At 51.7% G+C, this 17,292-nt stretch overlaps 1 protein-coding gene across 1 annotated transcript in view; it reads right to left on the reverse strand.

The window, feature by feature from the left end:
* Nucleotides 1-249: 249 nt before the first annotated feature.
* ITPKB (inositol-trisphosphate 3-kinase B) overlaps nt 250-17,292 on the reverse strand; it is a 66,920-nt gene continuing 49,877 nt past the window's right edge. The window contains exons 3-8 of the mRNA XM_041425088.1: nt 15,677-15,776; nt 14,876-15,089; nt 11,724-11,928; nt 6,507-6,608; nt 5,106-5,177; nt 250-2,636 (exon numbers count right to left, since the gene is read on the reverse strand). Coding sequence (XP_041281022.1) covers nt 2,421-2,636; nt 5,106-5,177; nt 6,507-6,608; nt 11,724-11,928; nt 14,876-15,089; nt 15,677-15,776 — 909 coding nt within the window. The 3' untranslated portion in view covers nt 250-2,420. The remainder of the gene's footprint in view (nt 2,637-5,105; nt 5,178-6,506; nt 6,609-11,723; nt 11,929-14,875; nt 15,090-15,676; nt 15,777-17,292) is intronic.

Consider the following 17,292-nt stretch of genomic DNA (forward strand, 5'->3'; position numbering starts at 1 on the left):
GCCTCTCTGGGAAGTAGCTCCCACTGAGCTTGGGCTTCCCACAGCCCCAGTTCTGCTCTCCTCCTGCCCTGCTCCCTGCAGAGCCAGTTCCTGTTTGTCAGGATCTGTTCCCAGCACAGGGTCCTTCCCTACTCTTGCTTTTATGCAGCACTGCTGGAGCCTGATTCTCCCCCCAGCCATGGACATGAAAGGCTGTTCCAAGGCTGCCACAAGCTGCACAGGGCAGACACTGACTGCACACCAGGGGAATGCTTCCCATATGCCTTTATTTGCAATGTTACAGGATTTTTTTACAGGCACTGTGCGTTGGTGTTCCAGACCGGTTTGGATTTTTTTTTCTGTATTACCCAATGACCAAGAGGTGTGGTGGGAGCAGGGAAAATCCCTCACAGCAACCATTCCAGCCTCCAGGAAAGCATAAGACATCTGAGAGCAACAATCTGCTTCTTCTGAAGCCACGAAGCGAGGGATCTGGTTTATAAACAGGCTTAAAAAATAACGTACATATATAAGAGCAGCTCGAAGCTAAAGTACAGCGGTAAGTGGTACATAGCTACATAGCATATCTGTTCACACCCTTTCTCCAAAGCTGGAAAAGGCATGGCTTAAAAACTAAAAAACACAGTTAAAAAAAATATTCCATGCATTAAGTTTTAGTGTTTTGTGCAATTAAAATGGGATGAAAATAAATATAACTTAAAAAAACCCCAACCTTTTCCATGACACTAAAGGAACAGAGGCAAAGTCTATAAGGCACTTTCACATGGGCTAGTCTAGGAAGCCTGGCAAGGAGCTAAAACAGTGCAACCATTTACAATGGCATCTGATAAGCAAAAGACACCTGTCTGGTGAGCTATGAACTGAGAAAACCCTTAGGAAACTTCAGTCCTTGGGAAAGAGGCTTGGCTGCAGATGGCTTGGTGGCCAACTCCTCCTCCTCCTTATTGCTGCAAGGGAAGTCTCTCCCATCAAGGGTACTGGACCCATCAAACTATGGCAGAGGGGCTCTGGAGCCCTGCTCCTGGGGAGAGAGATGGGACAGTGGGTTTGGGGATGGATGGAGCAGGTGAGGGATTCGTGGCTGCCAAGCTCCTGCACCAGATCCTGTGCTGCAGGTTCCTCGATGCGGGGGCTCCCGGCCTGCCGCAGCCTCCCCTCCCTGGCTGCCTCCCCAGGGATGACCTTTGGTGCACCAGCCCTGCTTCCACTCGCTTCAAATGTTCCAGGAAGTTAAAAAATAGCCTCCACCCTAAACAGGGAACTGGGTGTTTTCACAGGAGAGGGAGCACAGGGCCCTCACACGGCCCCAGCAGGCTGGGGAGCAGAACAGCCACAGGCAGCTCTGTGGAAAAAGGGGATGCCTGACCCCAGCTTTGCTTTGCCAAAGGTGTCTAACCTGGGTGCTGCCTTGCTGCTGTGACCCTTCACCTGATGTAGATGGAAGTTATGGACATGCTCCAGGCAGGAGGGTCACCCTGGGCTAGGTGTGAGCGTTGGTGGCACTACACGTGTGCTCAGCTGCTGCCAAAAAAGACTGATCAACCTGGACGGCTACTTTAGGTCTCAGAGTAGTCCTTTATGAGCTATTTTTCCCAGCTAGCGAGGACTGGAGACACCAGCTAAGGTAGGCTGGAAGCAGTTCCTAGTGGGGAAGCTGGGGGTCTAGAGAGGAGCCCAAAGTTTTGCTCACCAGGGCACCCAGCATGGGGAATGTGGGTGGGAAGGACCTGGCCATGGCAAATTCCTGTGCCTGACTACATGGCTCTGCAGCAGGAGAGAAACCCTTACCCTCAGTGCCACTCAAAAATGACAGCAACCTCTACAAGATGTCTTGAACACAAATTAAACCCCAAATCTGCCCTTCTGGCAGCTCTCTGAAGGACTTGGCACAGCCAGCTCCCTGGGCTGAAAGGTGCTGGCAGAGACAACTAAAGGGCTCCCACTACCCTGTCCTTCACCATCTCCACACCTTGCTCACACTCTCTGACTGCCAGAGGGTCCTGGGCACATCACTGAGTGTTTTCAGGATGATCCTGGTGCAGGGAGAGGCTACTTCCTTCGCCAGCCCTCTTAACATCAGGCTGAGCAAGAGCCAAAAGCACGATAGGGGAAGCATGCACTTGCCTAAGCAACCCCACCGGGCTGCCCCGGGCCACCTGCTCCCACTGACTCTGCAAAGCCAAGGTTTCAAGTTCAGCTTTTGCTCTGGCAGGTTAGCACTCTATTTACAAGGAGGGGTGGGGGGGGAAACAACCAAGACAACCTAAAAAAAAAAAAAAAAAAACACGACAAAAACACATTAAATAGGGAGAGTATAGCTTTCAAATGGGGAGGGCGAGGGCTGGAAAGTGTCTTGTAGTGCAGTTCAGAAGAGTCAGTCGGGGCAGGCTGGGGGTAGTGGCAGAGTCGGATGCGCGGCTTTAACGCAAGTCTTCGCTCTGGGACAACTCTGTCAGGATCTGAATGAGGTTGTCCAGCCCCCAGAGGTAGCCATCCTCTCTGTTCCCTTCCACCCAGGGCACGTTGTGCTGGAGAACTTGTCCCTCTGGCAGTGGGGTGGTTTTCCCAAAGTCAATCATCCAGACTTTGGCTTGTTCCTGCTTGTCGTGAATGAAGAGGAGAGAGCTCCCAATTACCTGTGGAGAGGTGAGACCAATTAGTGGTGCTCCTGCTGCTCATTTTCAGCCCTCTTTGGGGCTTTCAGACACCTTATCTCAGGCTGCATTTCCAAGAGATGCTGCTGCAATTTCACATGAGGAAAAGCAAGCTCTGTGTGCCACTGGTTGTGTTTGCACATGCAAATGGGGCATTTGGACAAGCTGATTTACTCATGCAAATCCCAGGTCTTGGCAGAAGAGGATCAGAAAAACAAGGGCATGAAAGATAAAGATGTCATTTTGGAAAATGAACTAAGGTCCCTTAGCAAGGAGTGAGATGAATTGTCCCAACCTTCAGATGGGGATTTTTTCAAGGCTGGTTCTTTGTGACCAGCCTGTGCTCTTCGCACTCACCAATCCTGCAGACACCACTGCAGGGATAGGGACACTTGCAGTACAAGTGACTTGAAACCTGCTGTCTCTTGCTTCAAACTCCATTGAATTACACCCAGACTGGCCCTAGAATATCCTCCTGGCACTCACAGCACTCTGGGGATGCAAGGTATAGAGCTGCATGGATCTCCTTTTCTCTGAGTTCACTTGGCTGCATCTGCTTTGAAGGGCTCCTTCATATCCATACTGAACGGCCTTTGGAAAATCCTGCAGCAAGCAGTGGCCTGGGCAAGACCAGCGAAGCCAAGAGGTGCATTTGGGCTCTGACAGCAAAAGTCTCAAGGCCTGTTGCAGTGGGATGAGACCCCACAAGCCCAGTGGTCACCACACACAAAGCAGAGAGATGTTCAGCAGCTCTGCTCTGGCTTCCCAGTGCTTAGGAAACATGAATCAGTATCAAGCCAGTCACCATCATGCTCTTCTGCTTAATCTCTTCCTCCAGTCAGAAGATTTTAGCAGGGGCTTCTACAGAAAAGCACCAATGGGTGCATTTCAGAGCTGTTCCAAATGAAAACTGCTTTCCAAATTCTGATATGAGTGAATTGGTGAATTACAACCTCACTTTCCCCTATGTCACAAATAGGGACCTTGGTGACCAGAGTGCAAGGGCTGTAGCAGAGGTGATGCAGAGCACTGAGAGCCACAAGTGCCCCTTATGATGTGTAGGTACATGGAAGAGAATCCAGCTGGTGTCAGCCCTCCAGAACAGCAGCACTAAATGTTACTGGGGACTCCCACATCCGTGCTATGAGAAGGGCTTTTTTTGCCTTTAGGCAAGGGTTTTGAACAGGATGCATGTACTGTTTGCAAAAGCTGTTATGAATTTACATTTTTCAGGAGACTTTTTCCTCTAGTGTGTTGGGAAGATGTCCAAGGTCCAGAGATGCGTATTATTTCCGAGAAATGCTTATCTTTAGCTCTCCTCCTGCTAACCTCTTATAGTCCTCTCTTGGCCAGGACAGAGCATTCTAAATTTAAGGAAAAGCCTTTTGCTGACATTCTTCATTTGCGTGTCCTGGACTGCCCAGTTCCCCTGCAGCTCCTTGGAGGAGCCCTGCTCAGCAAGGGCCCCATGGAGGGACACAGAGCTTGGCAGACCTTCTGCTGTGCCTCATCTCAAAGTGGGATGGAAAGTCAAAGCCGCTGCTTTTTAATTTTTAAGGAGTGGAAACTCCTTTCAAACCCTCTTTGAAAGGCTGCTTTGTTTCTGTGTTTTCAAATGAAACCCTGGCACTCGGTTTCAGGGAGAATTTTGTTTCCTGTGTTGAACTGCCCTGAAACCCTCAGTTTTGACATTTCCCTTCCAACTGCCTTCCAGACACTGCCACCAGGAGGCACAGCCCCATCTCCCTTTGGCTCCTGGCAGGACCCTCCGTGTCTGGCTGGGGCTGAGGTGGCTCATGTGCCTCTGGATGAGGGACAGTGGGCTCCTGAGCCCTGGGAGCCGAAGGGTCCTATGAGGCTCTTTATTCCTATAGCACACATGACAAGGACACACACTCTCATGTTTTGTTTGTAATAGCAAAATTATTGCATTAAGTTGTGGAGCATTTCAGTTCCTGAAATGGCCAAAAAACGTAGTGTTCCCTCCTTGTTTTCCCATCAGCTCTGAGTCTCCACTATAAAAAATGTTGGTGTCCCAACCAGCTCAGTTAAGGTATGTTTGGGGTATCTGCAATTTATGGCTGTGTTGAAGCCTTGTTTGATCATGTGGAGCAACTGTCAGCCAAATGATACCTGACATGCATTCAAACAGACATTTCTCCTGAGAAAACCCCAGTGCTTTTAAACTGGGGAATTTTCCTGTCATAAACAGCCTGAGTTCCTCCTAGATCACTTTTAATCTGTTTGAACATTGGCTTTCAGTAGATTTGAGCCATGTCAGATGCACAAACATTGTATGCTATCATTTACATTTGCAGGTAAGTATTACATACACACAAGAAAATACAGATATAAGAATAAACCAGCCCCTGAGTTTGACTTCTCTCCTTGGACAAGCTGGGATCAAACAGTTTTCCCCTCCAGGCAGATCTATGTAAACAGCAGTATTACCTCATGGCACTTGAAGAACGGGGATGTCTCCAGGGTAGCGCGGATACCCTTCAACCGGTTAAGGTAACTGTTCTGGAATTACAAAAAAAAACCCCCAAATCCAAGCCATTAGTGTTGCAGGAAACCTACATAAAAACCACTGTGTTGGGGCAGACAGGAAAGTCAGCCCTGTGCCCAGCATCCTCCCACAGACCTTTCCCTTTGGAGAGTGTCCCCTCTTTAGTGAAAGCAGCTGCTTTTGCTAAACTGGTGCTTTCTGCAGAGGGCCCCTGCTGCCTCCATGGTGGGAACACCTAGTTCAGCAGCTCCTACTTTTTGCACTCCCTTCATAGATCAACTCTTCACTTCATCTGTCTTTTTAGCACTCAGTCACACATCATGAGACACTTCTGCAGCTCCGTTATCAGCACTTATGCAAAGCTGGTCCCGTAGGTGGAAGGGCTTTCACAAGGGCCAGCACACAGGTCAAGACCCACAAGCCTGTATGAGCATCCCTGCAAATTGCTGGAAGGCACTTGGCACATTCTTAGGGAGCTCCACTGATTCTGAGGTTTATATAGAAGAATTAAACACAGGAACATACAGACAGCAAGTATCTGGGCACTGTAACACATTGAAAGGGGAGAGGTGGGGATTGCTGTATAAAAATGCACTGGCCAAGGAACCCCATCCAGAGCCACGGCATGATGTTTGCTCCAAGTTCTTTGGGGTTAAAATGCAGCCAGGCAACTTCATCTTCAGACCCGGGAAAATCCCTGGGTAAGTCTTGTGAAAGCAAGCATGCCAGTCTGAAGGAGACAGTGCCAAGGGCCACTCCAGCTGGAGCCTTGCGTTTGGAGACTTTATACAGTGCAGCTTAAAATGGGAGTGCTTTGTCAAATAGGTTATTTGACACAGTTGGTGTAAATTGTTTACAGCCAGATCTCTTATTCTCCTGGCAACTTAGGGAAGCTTGGAAAATGCTGCCTGTGGCTTGCCCATGTGAAGTGTGCCTGGCACAGGATCACCCTTCTGCGAGATCAGGCACAGGCAGCCCCCGCTGCCAGGACGGGAGCCCCACCACTCATACTGGGGTACAGAGAGGGCTCGGGGTGACCACCAGCCCAGGGATGAGGGACAGAGCATGGCTGTGACTCCTCAGTGGTTTGGGAGCCAATCCTGGAGATCCTCAGCAGATTCAGACTCGGGTCAAGCAGTGCTGCTACAGCCAAGTCCCCTCCCAGCTCTCCACTGCTTTCCCCTCACCCTGCATCAGGCCAGTGTTTTTCTTCAGCATTTCTCATGCTTTTTTAAGAGACATTGCTCAGGCTTCAGCCCTGCAGGCCAGGGACCTGATGAGCTGAGGCCAGGCTCCACAGAAATGCCCTCTCCAGGCAGTGCCCCCCAACATCCCCCACTCACCAAAACATTCCTGTTTCCTCTGGTGAACTCGCTGAAGGCCTCCATGACTTGTTCCTTTGTCCGTGTCTTCTTGAAGTCCCGGTTCACAGTGCCGTCCTCTTTCTTGAAAAGAAGGGACAGGGCTGAGTTGGATGGGGAGGAAGGGAGTTGGGGAAAGAGTAGTGTTTCTGCAGCCATGCATGTGGCCAAGCAGGACGTGACCAGCGTTTTTGGCAGCTGAAGGATCTGTGTGTGGAGCAGGGGTGACAGAGGCAGCAGGGCTCTGCTTGCACATCCCAAGTTATCCCACAGCCCCAGTGCACTGATCTCTAATGCAAGCAGAACTCCCCATCATCAAATACTTGCCAAGGTTACTGGCAATGTGGACAAACTCTCCTCACAGACCAGGTGCTTGCTGCTAGCAGAGGCTGCAGACTACCTGTTTCTGTGCCCAAATGGCTTCCCGTGGCTGCTGTGGCTGGGAATGGCACTGACACCAGCCCTGGGCTCTCTCCCAGGCTTGGGGAGGACTGCAGAGCAAGATCACAATGGGACAAAATGAGACTACCTCTTTCTGTGCCCAAATGGCTTCCCAAATGGCTGCTGTGCCTGGGAATGGCACTGACACCAGCCCTGGGCTCTCTCCCAGGCTTGGGGAGGACTGCAGAGCAAGATCACAATGGGACAAAATCAAGCATGGATGGGAGAAACATCTCGGGAGCAGGAACAAAACCGCTCTGTGAGAAATCCTCCATGGACCACTGCAGCAAGGAGCAAGCCCATGGCTGGCCTCACTGGTCCTTTGATAGTCCATGGATCACAAACCCTTCAAGGCAGCAGCCTGGCACTGAGATGCAGTGAGCAGCCTTGTGCTCTCCTCTGCCTTTTCCTGAGGCACATCCATCCTTGCCTGCCATGGCATGGCTTGTCCACTGCAGGGACAACACTCAGCCCTGGCCCAGACGCTCCTGTCTGAACCTCTGGGCAGCTTTGTAGGTCTCTCCCCATTTCCCTGGTCCTTCTGGGGCTCTGATTTTTACATCAACTCATTTTATTGTCCAGAGGGGCCGTGGGACAGGCAGGCAGATCTCACTTCCTGGATACAGGGGCTATTTTAAACCACACTTGCTTGTGCTCACAGCTCCATTGCAGAGCTCCATCCCACTGCTCCAGACAGCTCGTCTGCACACAATACAGCAAAGGGACAGGGGCCAAAAGACATCCTGTGGGCTGGGGAAGATGAAGGATGAAAAAGCAGAGCAGAGGCTGGGGGAGGAAGAAGGCACAATGAAGTCACCTGCCCTGGAGGTTAGAGATCCATCCAGGGAAGTCTCCCAGCACAGGGCAATGTGCATCCCCCAGAAGAGGTGGCTGTGGGCATGGTGGCCAGTCCAGCTTGGGGGAAGGTTGAGTGTCCAAGGTGAGCCTGCCACCAAACCAGCACCTGAAGTGCAGTTTGGGATGAATCACAGCACACTTCAGCTTCCAGCTTGTGTTTTATGCAAGCATTAACAAAGGTGGTAACAAAAGCAACATACAAAAGAAAAACTCCAGGAAAAACTTTGTACCAATTGCACCAACTGCAGCTAGCTTCAAATCACCCTGGACTCAGCCTGACCATTGTGCTGCCACAGGGTCCAAAAGCAATGCTCAGGGCTGGCAGAGTGTGTATTGGCAGGGGTCAGGGACAACCTTTTCACTGGAGACTCTGTGCTGCTGATGGCCCATGCTGAGCTGGGATCTCTGCTCTCAGCTGTGACCTTGCTGAGGATGCTCTGGTGGCACATGTGTGATGCACAGGGGAAGGGCACTTGCTGCTCTGTGTCCCTCATGTGAGCCCCAACGTGGCAGCTCAGAAATGAACCCACCCTCTCCCAGGGGGATGATCAAATCAACCTGGAGAAGGGCCACAGCACTAATTTCACGTGTAAAGAGCACAACTTTCCACAAAGCATCCAAGAAAGGAGATGGACTTCTAAGTGCTCCTAAAAATAAATGCAAATCACAGATGGCCTTTCCGATAAGGCAATCTCAGTCGCAGGAAAGCCAAGCAGCCTATCCCTAGTGCTGCTCCCAGCATTACCCCACCTCCTGCAGTTTCCTTGCCCAGCCAGAGGTTGCTGACCACGAGGCTGACAACTGCCATGACATTCACAGGTGTCTGAGCCCCGAGGGGGCTGCCTTCCACGCAGAAGAAATGTGAGGGGGGCTGATAAGGGCTATCACAGCCTCCGCCCCACCGGCGATTCCAGCTGGCGCTGGCGTCACCGGGGCAGGGCTCAGGTCAGCCAGATCTCCCTCCAGCACTGCCTCTGGCCTTGGATGGGGCTTGTGAGCTGCCTGGCTTGGCACAGTTAGGTGGAGGCTTTCCTGGCTGGTTTTGGGAACCTGCAAACATTCCATCCCTGTGGAATACCATCCCACCTTGGCCTTGCTGCAGGCAATGGTGAGTGACACGCAGAGCAGAGGAGTGTCACTTCTTACAGTGAGCTCCAGCAAGTTTCATCTGGGCCACCAGGGATCACTTGGGTTACTTTCAGCATGGAAATTTTATTAATAGCTTCTGTTTCCAACAGGTTCAAGCTATTCCAGAAAGTCAGATGAATGTCATTATCTCCTTTTGCAAAGGAAAATTTCCATTTTAAAGAGGAAGAACTGGATCTGCAAGGCCACCTGGGAAAGGGAGAGCTCAGTCGGGAAAGGGTTGCTATCTTCATGCCCAACCCTGAGCTGCCTGTTTGCCTTACCTGACTGTGCTATCCAAAAGGCTTCCACTGCTCCTCTCCTTCCTATGACCCCTTCCCACATGTCCAGGGTCAAATCCTGTGCTTCCCTTGCACTTCTCAGAGCTCTCCTCTAGCAGCCCACATCCATGAGCAAGGGGCAGGGCATTCACCACTGCTCTTCACAGGGAAGCAGCCACAGCAAGAAATAAAACATGGGAAGACAGCCAGGGCACCAATGGCACCTTCCCTAACTCAGAAACTCAATCCCAGAAATAGGGAAAACAACAGGGATACAGCACAGCATGACCAGCCCTGCTGGAAAAAAAGCCAGCTGCGAAACAGCATGAACTGCTAATGCTTTAGCTTAGGGGAAAATAACCCAGAAGCTGAGGGATTTAAGGAGAATTACAGTAATTAGAGCCTTGATCAAATTAGTCAGCCCCCTAGCAGCAGCAGGAATACTGCTGGAGGCCAGAACTTCTCAACATTTTTCAATTAAAGGGCTGCTTCACCTCTTTGAAAAGAAATCCACTGCTCAGATCAGGCAGAAACTCATTTATGGTTGGCTAAACAGAGGTACAAATCTCATAACTCCTTTATGGCTTTTATTTCCCTTCACAGTGTTTTTTTTTGCCTCCCTGGGGATATGATTTGTTTGGTTTTTTGGGGCTTTTTTTACATTTTTTAATTTCAAGTGCTTCGTATATAGCCTGCCCCCTAAACATGCCCAGACTGAGGAGCACCACTGGAGGCCAAGGATGTATCATGCTGGACTATAAACAGGTATTTCTGATTGCACCAAGAAAGCAGGGGAAGAAGCAGTGCATGGGAGCTTTAGTCCCAACTGGTCCCCCTTTCTAATACAGCCTCAGTTTTATAAAAAGCAAAACAGCAGCAATGGGATTGCTGGTTTTGGGTTTTCCCAAGCTGGAGCAGCTCACAGTGTGCTTATGGGTATCCACGGCAGGAAAGGGTCTTTGGGAGACCTGGAGAGATCAGGAAGAGCTGCATGAGCAGGCAAGTGCCCTGACCTAAGCAGGCACTGCAGGAAGCTGCTGTGGGGAGCAGGGACCATCAGCATCCTAGGCAGAGACACGGGATGGGCAGGGGTGCCTTGCATTGCTTGCCAGGAAACTTCTGAAGGGGCTCAGCCCAAGAGCTGCTCCTGGGGTTTCTGAGAGTGTTTGAGTTAGAGGTAAATGCACTGTATCCTGCTGGCCATGAAACAGCTGAATGAAGAAGGTGCAACATGCACAGAGCAAGAGACAATGCCCTTCTGTGGGTGGTTAGAAGCAGCAGCTCTGAGTGACCCACTCCTGCTGACCTTTTAAACCCATGGTCTAACACCTGCATTAGTTTGCTGGTGAGGTGAAGAGCAATGCTACCATGGAAGTCTGATGTGAGGGCTTTATTGGGGACCAGCTTCATTTGTTTTAATTCTATCATTTTGACACCACTATCTTCAGGCAGGAGGTTAGGCTACAGAGATCCAGACAGGCACTCTGGGAGAATTCTGCCCAACTCAGAGGGGAGGAAAATAATCTGTGATCAAGAGAAAGAAACTCCTCCAAAAAAGATACAAGCAGATATTGAGCCATCATTTCCACTAAGAGTAAGTGGCTGCTCTGAGCTACTGCCTGGGCCCTCAGCAGCTACCCAAGCCTGAATTACTGCAAACACAACTTGACAGAGCTCCCCGTGGCTGCCAAGCCAACACCATGCCCAGGCATGCGATGAAACGCTTGGCTCAAGTGTGATATTACCTTTAATTCACACTGGCTGGCTATCAAAAAGCACAGGCCATTGCTAGTGCTCATGCAAGCAGTATCACTAATACTCCGTGGCTACAGACCTAACTGTTCAAGGGCCATCCCAGACAACCTTCTTGCCTCCTTGGGGAAAATCTCCTGGGCTGCTCATCTGCTGGGGACACAGAAGCATCCCAGCTGGCGTCTCCAGAAACGTGAGTGCTGCTCTGAGCAAGAGCAGTCAGCAGGTTACACGTGCATGCAGGTGCTGGCAGAAAGTGCAGCTGTGTGTGTTTGTCCCATTTCACAGGGCTCAGCTGCTGAATCTTCCTGGACAGGCTGGTAAACACACCCTCCTTACTGACTGTGGCTAAGCTCACAGCTCCAACCACAGATGGGCACACGTTCAAGCTGGGATTTGGATTAATGGCTCAGCCCAATGGCAGAGCAGAATTGAAAGCAAACAACTAATGTGAGTCTTCAAGTTGGAAGATGGCACTTTGTATTTTGCAGGGAGGGGGAAATCAGCCAAGCAGCTAATGTAATGAGATTATGCCTAAAACCATTCTCAGGATGCCCTGAGCTCAGCAGCATTTTCAGAGTAGCAGCAGTGCCCTGGGTGAGGTGCTTTGGCTGCAGGGGCCAGGGATGTCCAGGTGTGAGCTGCTCTCACCAGCAGCCTGCTGTGTGTGTACCTCTGTGAGTTTGGCTAGCCAGCACTCCCAGCAGCTGGTGCCCTGCTCTGCACAGCTGGCCAGACTCACCTTGATGCCCTCGATCCTGAAGCCCAGCGTGGCGGTGGAGCTGATGGTCTCCCTCCACTGCATGTAGCGGGGCTTGGTCACTGCCCGCAGCACGTTCTCCTCCTCGGTGGGGGCATCGGGGTCCACCTCAATCATCTTCTGGTACATGTCCTTCCTCAGGCTCGGCTTCTTCCGGGCCTTTATCAGCTCCTCCTCTAGGTACGTTCTGCAGGGAGTGAGGGGGTGTATGAGCAGGGCCACCACATGAGGTGTCATATACCCACGGACAGCCTTGCCCCAGAAATCAGGCTGATCCAGGAGAGCTGATCCCTAAGGAGTAGTGCAGCATAGGAAATAATGGAGCAAGCCTCATTGTGGCTGAATAGATCCTGATTTAATTATCACTCCATCATCACCACCCGATATCTTTTCAGTTCATCAAGGAACCACAGCCAATCTGGCAAGAACAAGGGAAGTTATTTCTTACAGGTTCTCATGGCCTTGCTGCTGCCACCTCAGCAGCCTCCTTGTGCCATCCCTTGTCCTGAGCTTACCCCAAAGTTCAGGAAACCTGAGCTCCCACCTGAGCTAAACATGGCTTTCAAGATATGCCCAGGAAATCGCACATGCTCTGGGAGCCAGCTAAACTGAAGGCAAGAGGAACATTGCTGTGTCCCATCCTTCAGCATCAGCTGCTGCTCCCTTTGAGCATCAGCCAAAGCTGCCCCCGTGTCTCTCTCTCTGTGCTTTTGCATTCCCTCACTCTGCACCGCAAGGGCTCTGCCTCACCAGCTGCTAAACAGGGTGTTTTCACACAGGGCTGTTACACTGATGGGGATGATTTTGCCCAGTATAGGTCTGCTTCAAGTGGACTTCCTAGTAAAAGCTTTCTCTTCAAGATGAAGCACAGGAAGGGATGCAACCTTGGCCAGGTGCTTACCACCACCCCAGGTCCACAGAGTGCAGCCAGGATGGGGGAATGGCGGGAAGAGGATGGAATGTGCAGAGGAGTGTGCAAAGACCATAGTTTTATCCATACTTCAGAGAAGCACCCCTCTATGCCAGAGCACAGTAGTGGCAAAGTTCTGCACTCTGGCATGCATAAAACCATTATCCACAATAATGCTTCCTGCATCCGTAATGCTTCCTGCAGCCATAATAAACCACCACAGAATTCCTCTCACAGCTCCCCAGTCAACCCTGGCTCAGCCTGGTAAGTGTCCAGGCCCTCCTCAAACAGCCCACCAAGCTGGGTGAGATGTCCCAGCAAAACAACACAGGAGTGACCCTATCTGTCACTGTTCTACACCTCCCACTAGCCATGCTCAGCTCTGCAGAGGGACAGTGCCCTCTGCCCATGTCCCTTGTGCCAAAATCCCAGCACTGTGTGATTCACCTCCAGAACCAAGCAAAACAAACTGGGAGGGTGCTGAGTGGACTCTGTGGGACAGTGCTCCTGTGTCCCATGAGGCAAGCTGGTGCCTTTGCTTAGGGCAGACATCCTCAGGCCATCAGCCCCTTGAAAAATACTGCAGGTAAAAGCAGTGAAAGTCCTTGCCTGAGATCACCAAACCCATTATTTTGGTGCAGATGGAATAAAACAGCTGAATAAAGCAGCAGCATACTAGAAGTGCTGCTCACACTGCCCAGAGAGCTAGAATTTCTTATGAGAATGACAGATCATCAATGTCTCTGGCTTGGTCCTCCCCATCGCCAGGCTCAGGCGTCAGGCTTGTGCCATCACCAAGGCTTAAGAAAGACAAAGTTTTGTTTAGGAGTGACTGGAGTAGGCTGCTACATCCCAAAGCCAGGTTGGCACGACAAAAACAAACCTGTATCTGCCTGGCAGCAAGCTGCTGGCTCAGAGGACAGGTTTAATACCCCTGAGGTTTAGATTATTTGCTCAGCCATGGGGATGCCCCATTCCACAGCATTAACTCCTTCATTCTCTCTCACCAGCTTCTCCCACAGCACCATATTATTTCAGGATGACGACTCCCAGCACATTTGCCCCCTTGCCTGAGCTCCAAAACCCCAGGTGCATAAATCACCTGACATGTGACCTGTGCATGGGAAGCTTTCTTCCTCCCAGAGCCAGCCACAGGAGCACCTGGGCAGCACGTCCAGCAGCTCTTCTTCTGGTGGCTGCTGTCCGGGTCCAGAGTGAGTCCTGTTTCCTCCCCACAGCAGCATGTGTGTGCCAGCCGGGGCCACACGGCTGCGCTGGGCCCTCCACCCCTCTGGTGGAAAGTATTCCCCGCCTCTTCCCTGCCGACAGCCCGGCACGCCAGTTCGAGTTTCACATCGGGATTCAGGAGGGGAAAAAAAAGATTCCTCCCTCCCACAGAAACCATCAGCTTTTCCAGCAGCGCGTCTCCACCATGTCTGGCTGCGCCTTTGCCAGCGAGGGGGGTCTCAACCCTTCCTGCCACCAGCCTGCAGCACACCCAGGGCCGAGGGGTGGCCTGAGGCTGTTCCAAAACTGGCAGCCACCTGGGGTCACCAGCCCTGCTCACATCTGCTCTGGGACACCCTTGTCCGCTGCGGCACGGCTCACTCAAAAACTGCTGCTGGCCAAGTGACTGTAGCCTGGGATCCTGGTGGATCTGGAGACATGGTTCTCAAGGAGGACACGGGTAATGTTGCTCATCTGTTAGGAAATATTTCAAGAGCTTTGCATGAAAGGCACTGAACTACTTAGCACACGCATTTTATCCTTCCAGTGCGCATCGGAGCAACGGCTGAGCAGACGGAAAATTTCTCGCTCACTGAAATTGTGCCTTTCAAGCGTCTTTATTTCACCCCTCTGGCACCCTGGGCAAGATCTCCTACATCCCATCCCTTGGCTGTGTCCTCATGCGGCAGAGAGAACCTCCCAACAGCTACTGTGCCATTCCTGTGTACTCAAACCCAAGCAGAGTGCTGTTCCCTACACCACACCAAACCTTTGCCAGCATCCAGGACAGTCAACAAGCAGAGAAGGAAGGAGCCTGGTGTATCCTTTCCATACCCAGCTTTCCCCATGGCTCTCTCATGGTATTGGCTGAGCTTTACCTGAAGACAGGCGAGCCTGGTATTCTTAATTGTGTGTTTCAGGCAGTTTTACCTAGGAAATGCATTTACTTTTGAGAATCCCATCTTAAAACTCAGAAAACCTCCCTAGTGCCACTCACCTGACCCCCATTTTGCAGTCCATAACACAGGGGGAGTCAAACTCAGCCAGCAGATCTTCCATCTGGTTGTATCTCTCCCCATCCTTGACCACGTCTCCGTGGTAGGCAGGGACATAGGGCTTCAGGACATCGTTCATCAGGCGGTCGAGGCACCGCTGCTCCGATTCACAGTGCTTCTTCAGTATCCTGCCATTGGCTGCCGCCTTGAAACTACCTGAGGGTGACAAGGGACAATGTGGCACTTGCTCTGGATGGCAGGGGGATAGGAATGGCAGCCCAGCACCTTGGAAGCATCCCCATTTACACCTGCACCCAAGGAGTCCCTACAGGCAGGGACTGAAAAGCTCAGGTTGCCAGAGGTTTATGACCAGCACTGTCACACCCCAAGAAGGCAGAGACCTGCCCTGCAGCACCCAACACGTTTTGCTTCACATCCTCTGTGCACTTCCCTGTGGGTTCACATCTTTGTGTCTATGCTCATGTGTGGGGCACCTTTGTGCTGGCAGTACCACCTGCTTTGCAGTGGGTCAGGAGGTGGGCCTGGCTCTCACCCAAAGCACCCAGCTTTCTGCTGCCTGAGGAAAAAGCAGCAATAATTCATGCTGGCCCTGGGAGACTGAAAGCCCAGAGCACCTTCATATTACCCTCACTAGTATTTAGATCAGTCACTCTCCTGGGAGACTGGGAGCTGGAAGCTGTGACACTCATGCAGCAGCCTAAAGCAATTGAGGCCAACAAAGTTAATTAACCCGGGATAATGAAGGGCCCTGCCATCACTCTGTCCCTCCCCATGCTCTGTACCTGCATGTCCCGCTAGCTGGATCCAAGGGTACTTCTTCTTGAAAGACATCACAAACGGGGACCAGTGCACCATATTCTTGATCTTCCTCCATGACTTGCTCTAAAGGGAAAAAAAATCATGAAGATGAATGCAATGTTTTAAGCTTTTACTGTCTGTAAAGTCACTTCAGGCAGCATGCAGCTGTTCTGGACAGGGAAAGAGGCACCACAGCCAGCGCAGGATGGAAGCAAACAGAAAATCTGCTCTTTTCCCATTGTGCTGTGCCAAGCCACTGGGCCTCAACTCTACATTCAAAAATCACGAGTAACTTCACTAAAGTAGATGGCGTTACAGCGTTGTTCCAGTTGGCTGCTGCTGCTGCAGAGCACCCAGCCATCCACACTGCCTTGTCCCTGCACTCCCTGCATCCCTCTGCAGGAGCAGCAGGGACATTAACCCATCCCTGGGCACCTCAGGGACATTTACCCACCCCTGAGCACCGCAGGGACATTAACCCATCCCTGGGCACCGCATTAGATCGCAGCAGATGGAGCGGGAAGGCAACCCAGGACTGCCATCCAGCCAGAAAACTGAGCTGCAGGTCCTGAGGGGAACAAGAGCACAGGCACACAGAGGCTCCCTGCCTGGCTTTTGTTCCCCCTGAAAGGCAGCTGCTGTGTCCATTAAGCTGGCAACCCACGTGTGCTGATCCGCCTGCTCTGGCCCATCTGTAACTACAGCTCAGAGAACAATTCCCTCCTGACACGTTGTGTTTCTCACCAGATAGATTGCTCAAAACTATTTACATGATTGTAACGAAGGCTGCACTGGACGTACGAAAGCCTCCCTCAACGGCTCCTTCCTGCGAGTTTTTCCCTGGATTGTTCTAGGGAACACACCACCAGTAAAAGGCAGGGGATGACCTCTTATCTTGGCCCCAGAAGGTGACGGCACAAACAAATTATGTGAACGATATACAAGGGCAACAATGGAAAAATGCCTTCTTGCAGGAGCTGGGACAAACAGTGTAGTCCTTGGCTGCTCCAAGCTTCTGGGTTCAGCTGGAAGCCAGCAGATAAATTATCCTCATTTGCTCCGCTGTGAAGGCATGGGAGGGAGCCTTCCAGAAAGCCCAAGTAATCTCTTCCTCGTGTTTGGAGAACTGGCCCCTGTTCCAGTAATGCTTCACAGACAGGCAGGGAAGAGCCAGCAGCCCCAACTTGCAGCTTGGATGCTTGCTGGGGGTGAACTCACAGCACAGGAATCCGTGCTGGGAACTGCTGACATGTTTAAATGGCGAGCAGCAAGAAGCCAGACAAAGATGTTAGTGTCTAAAGCGTGGAAATTACACCGGGTTATCCCTGCGCCGCGCACCAGCCCGCTGGGGAGGAGGGAGATGCAGGGGCTGCCCGAGTGGCGGGCAGGACAAGAGTGGGAGAGGGGAAGAATCAAGGTCTTTCCCTACCTCGCAGCCTGGGAGGAGCAGGGCAGCCCTTCCCTGGAAGGCTGCCCGTGGCCGGGAGCGTCCCGGCGCAGCCTGGCACTGGTACAGCCTTGCAGGAGTTTGGCAGGAGCTGCCCAAGCGCGGGGTGACACCGGGCATCCCCTTCTCCCAGGCTCCTCCGCGCCGAGGGCT

This window comes from Onychostruthus taczanowskii, unplaced genomic scaffold, assembly GCF_017590055.1.
Source record: "Onychostruthus taczanowskii isolate IOZ18803 unplaced genomic scaffold, ASM1759005v1 scaffold87, whole genome shotgun sequence".
Lineage (NCBI taxonomy): Eukaryota > Metazoa > Chordata > Aves > Passeriformes > Passeridae > Onychostruthus > Onychostruthus taczanowskii.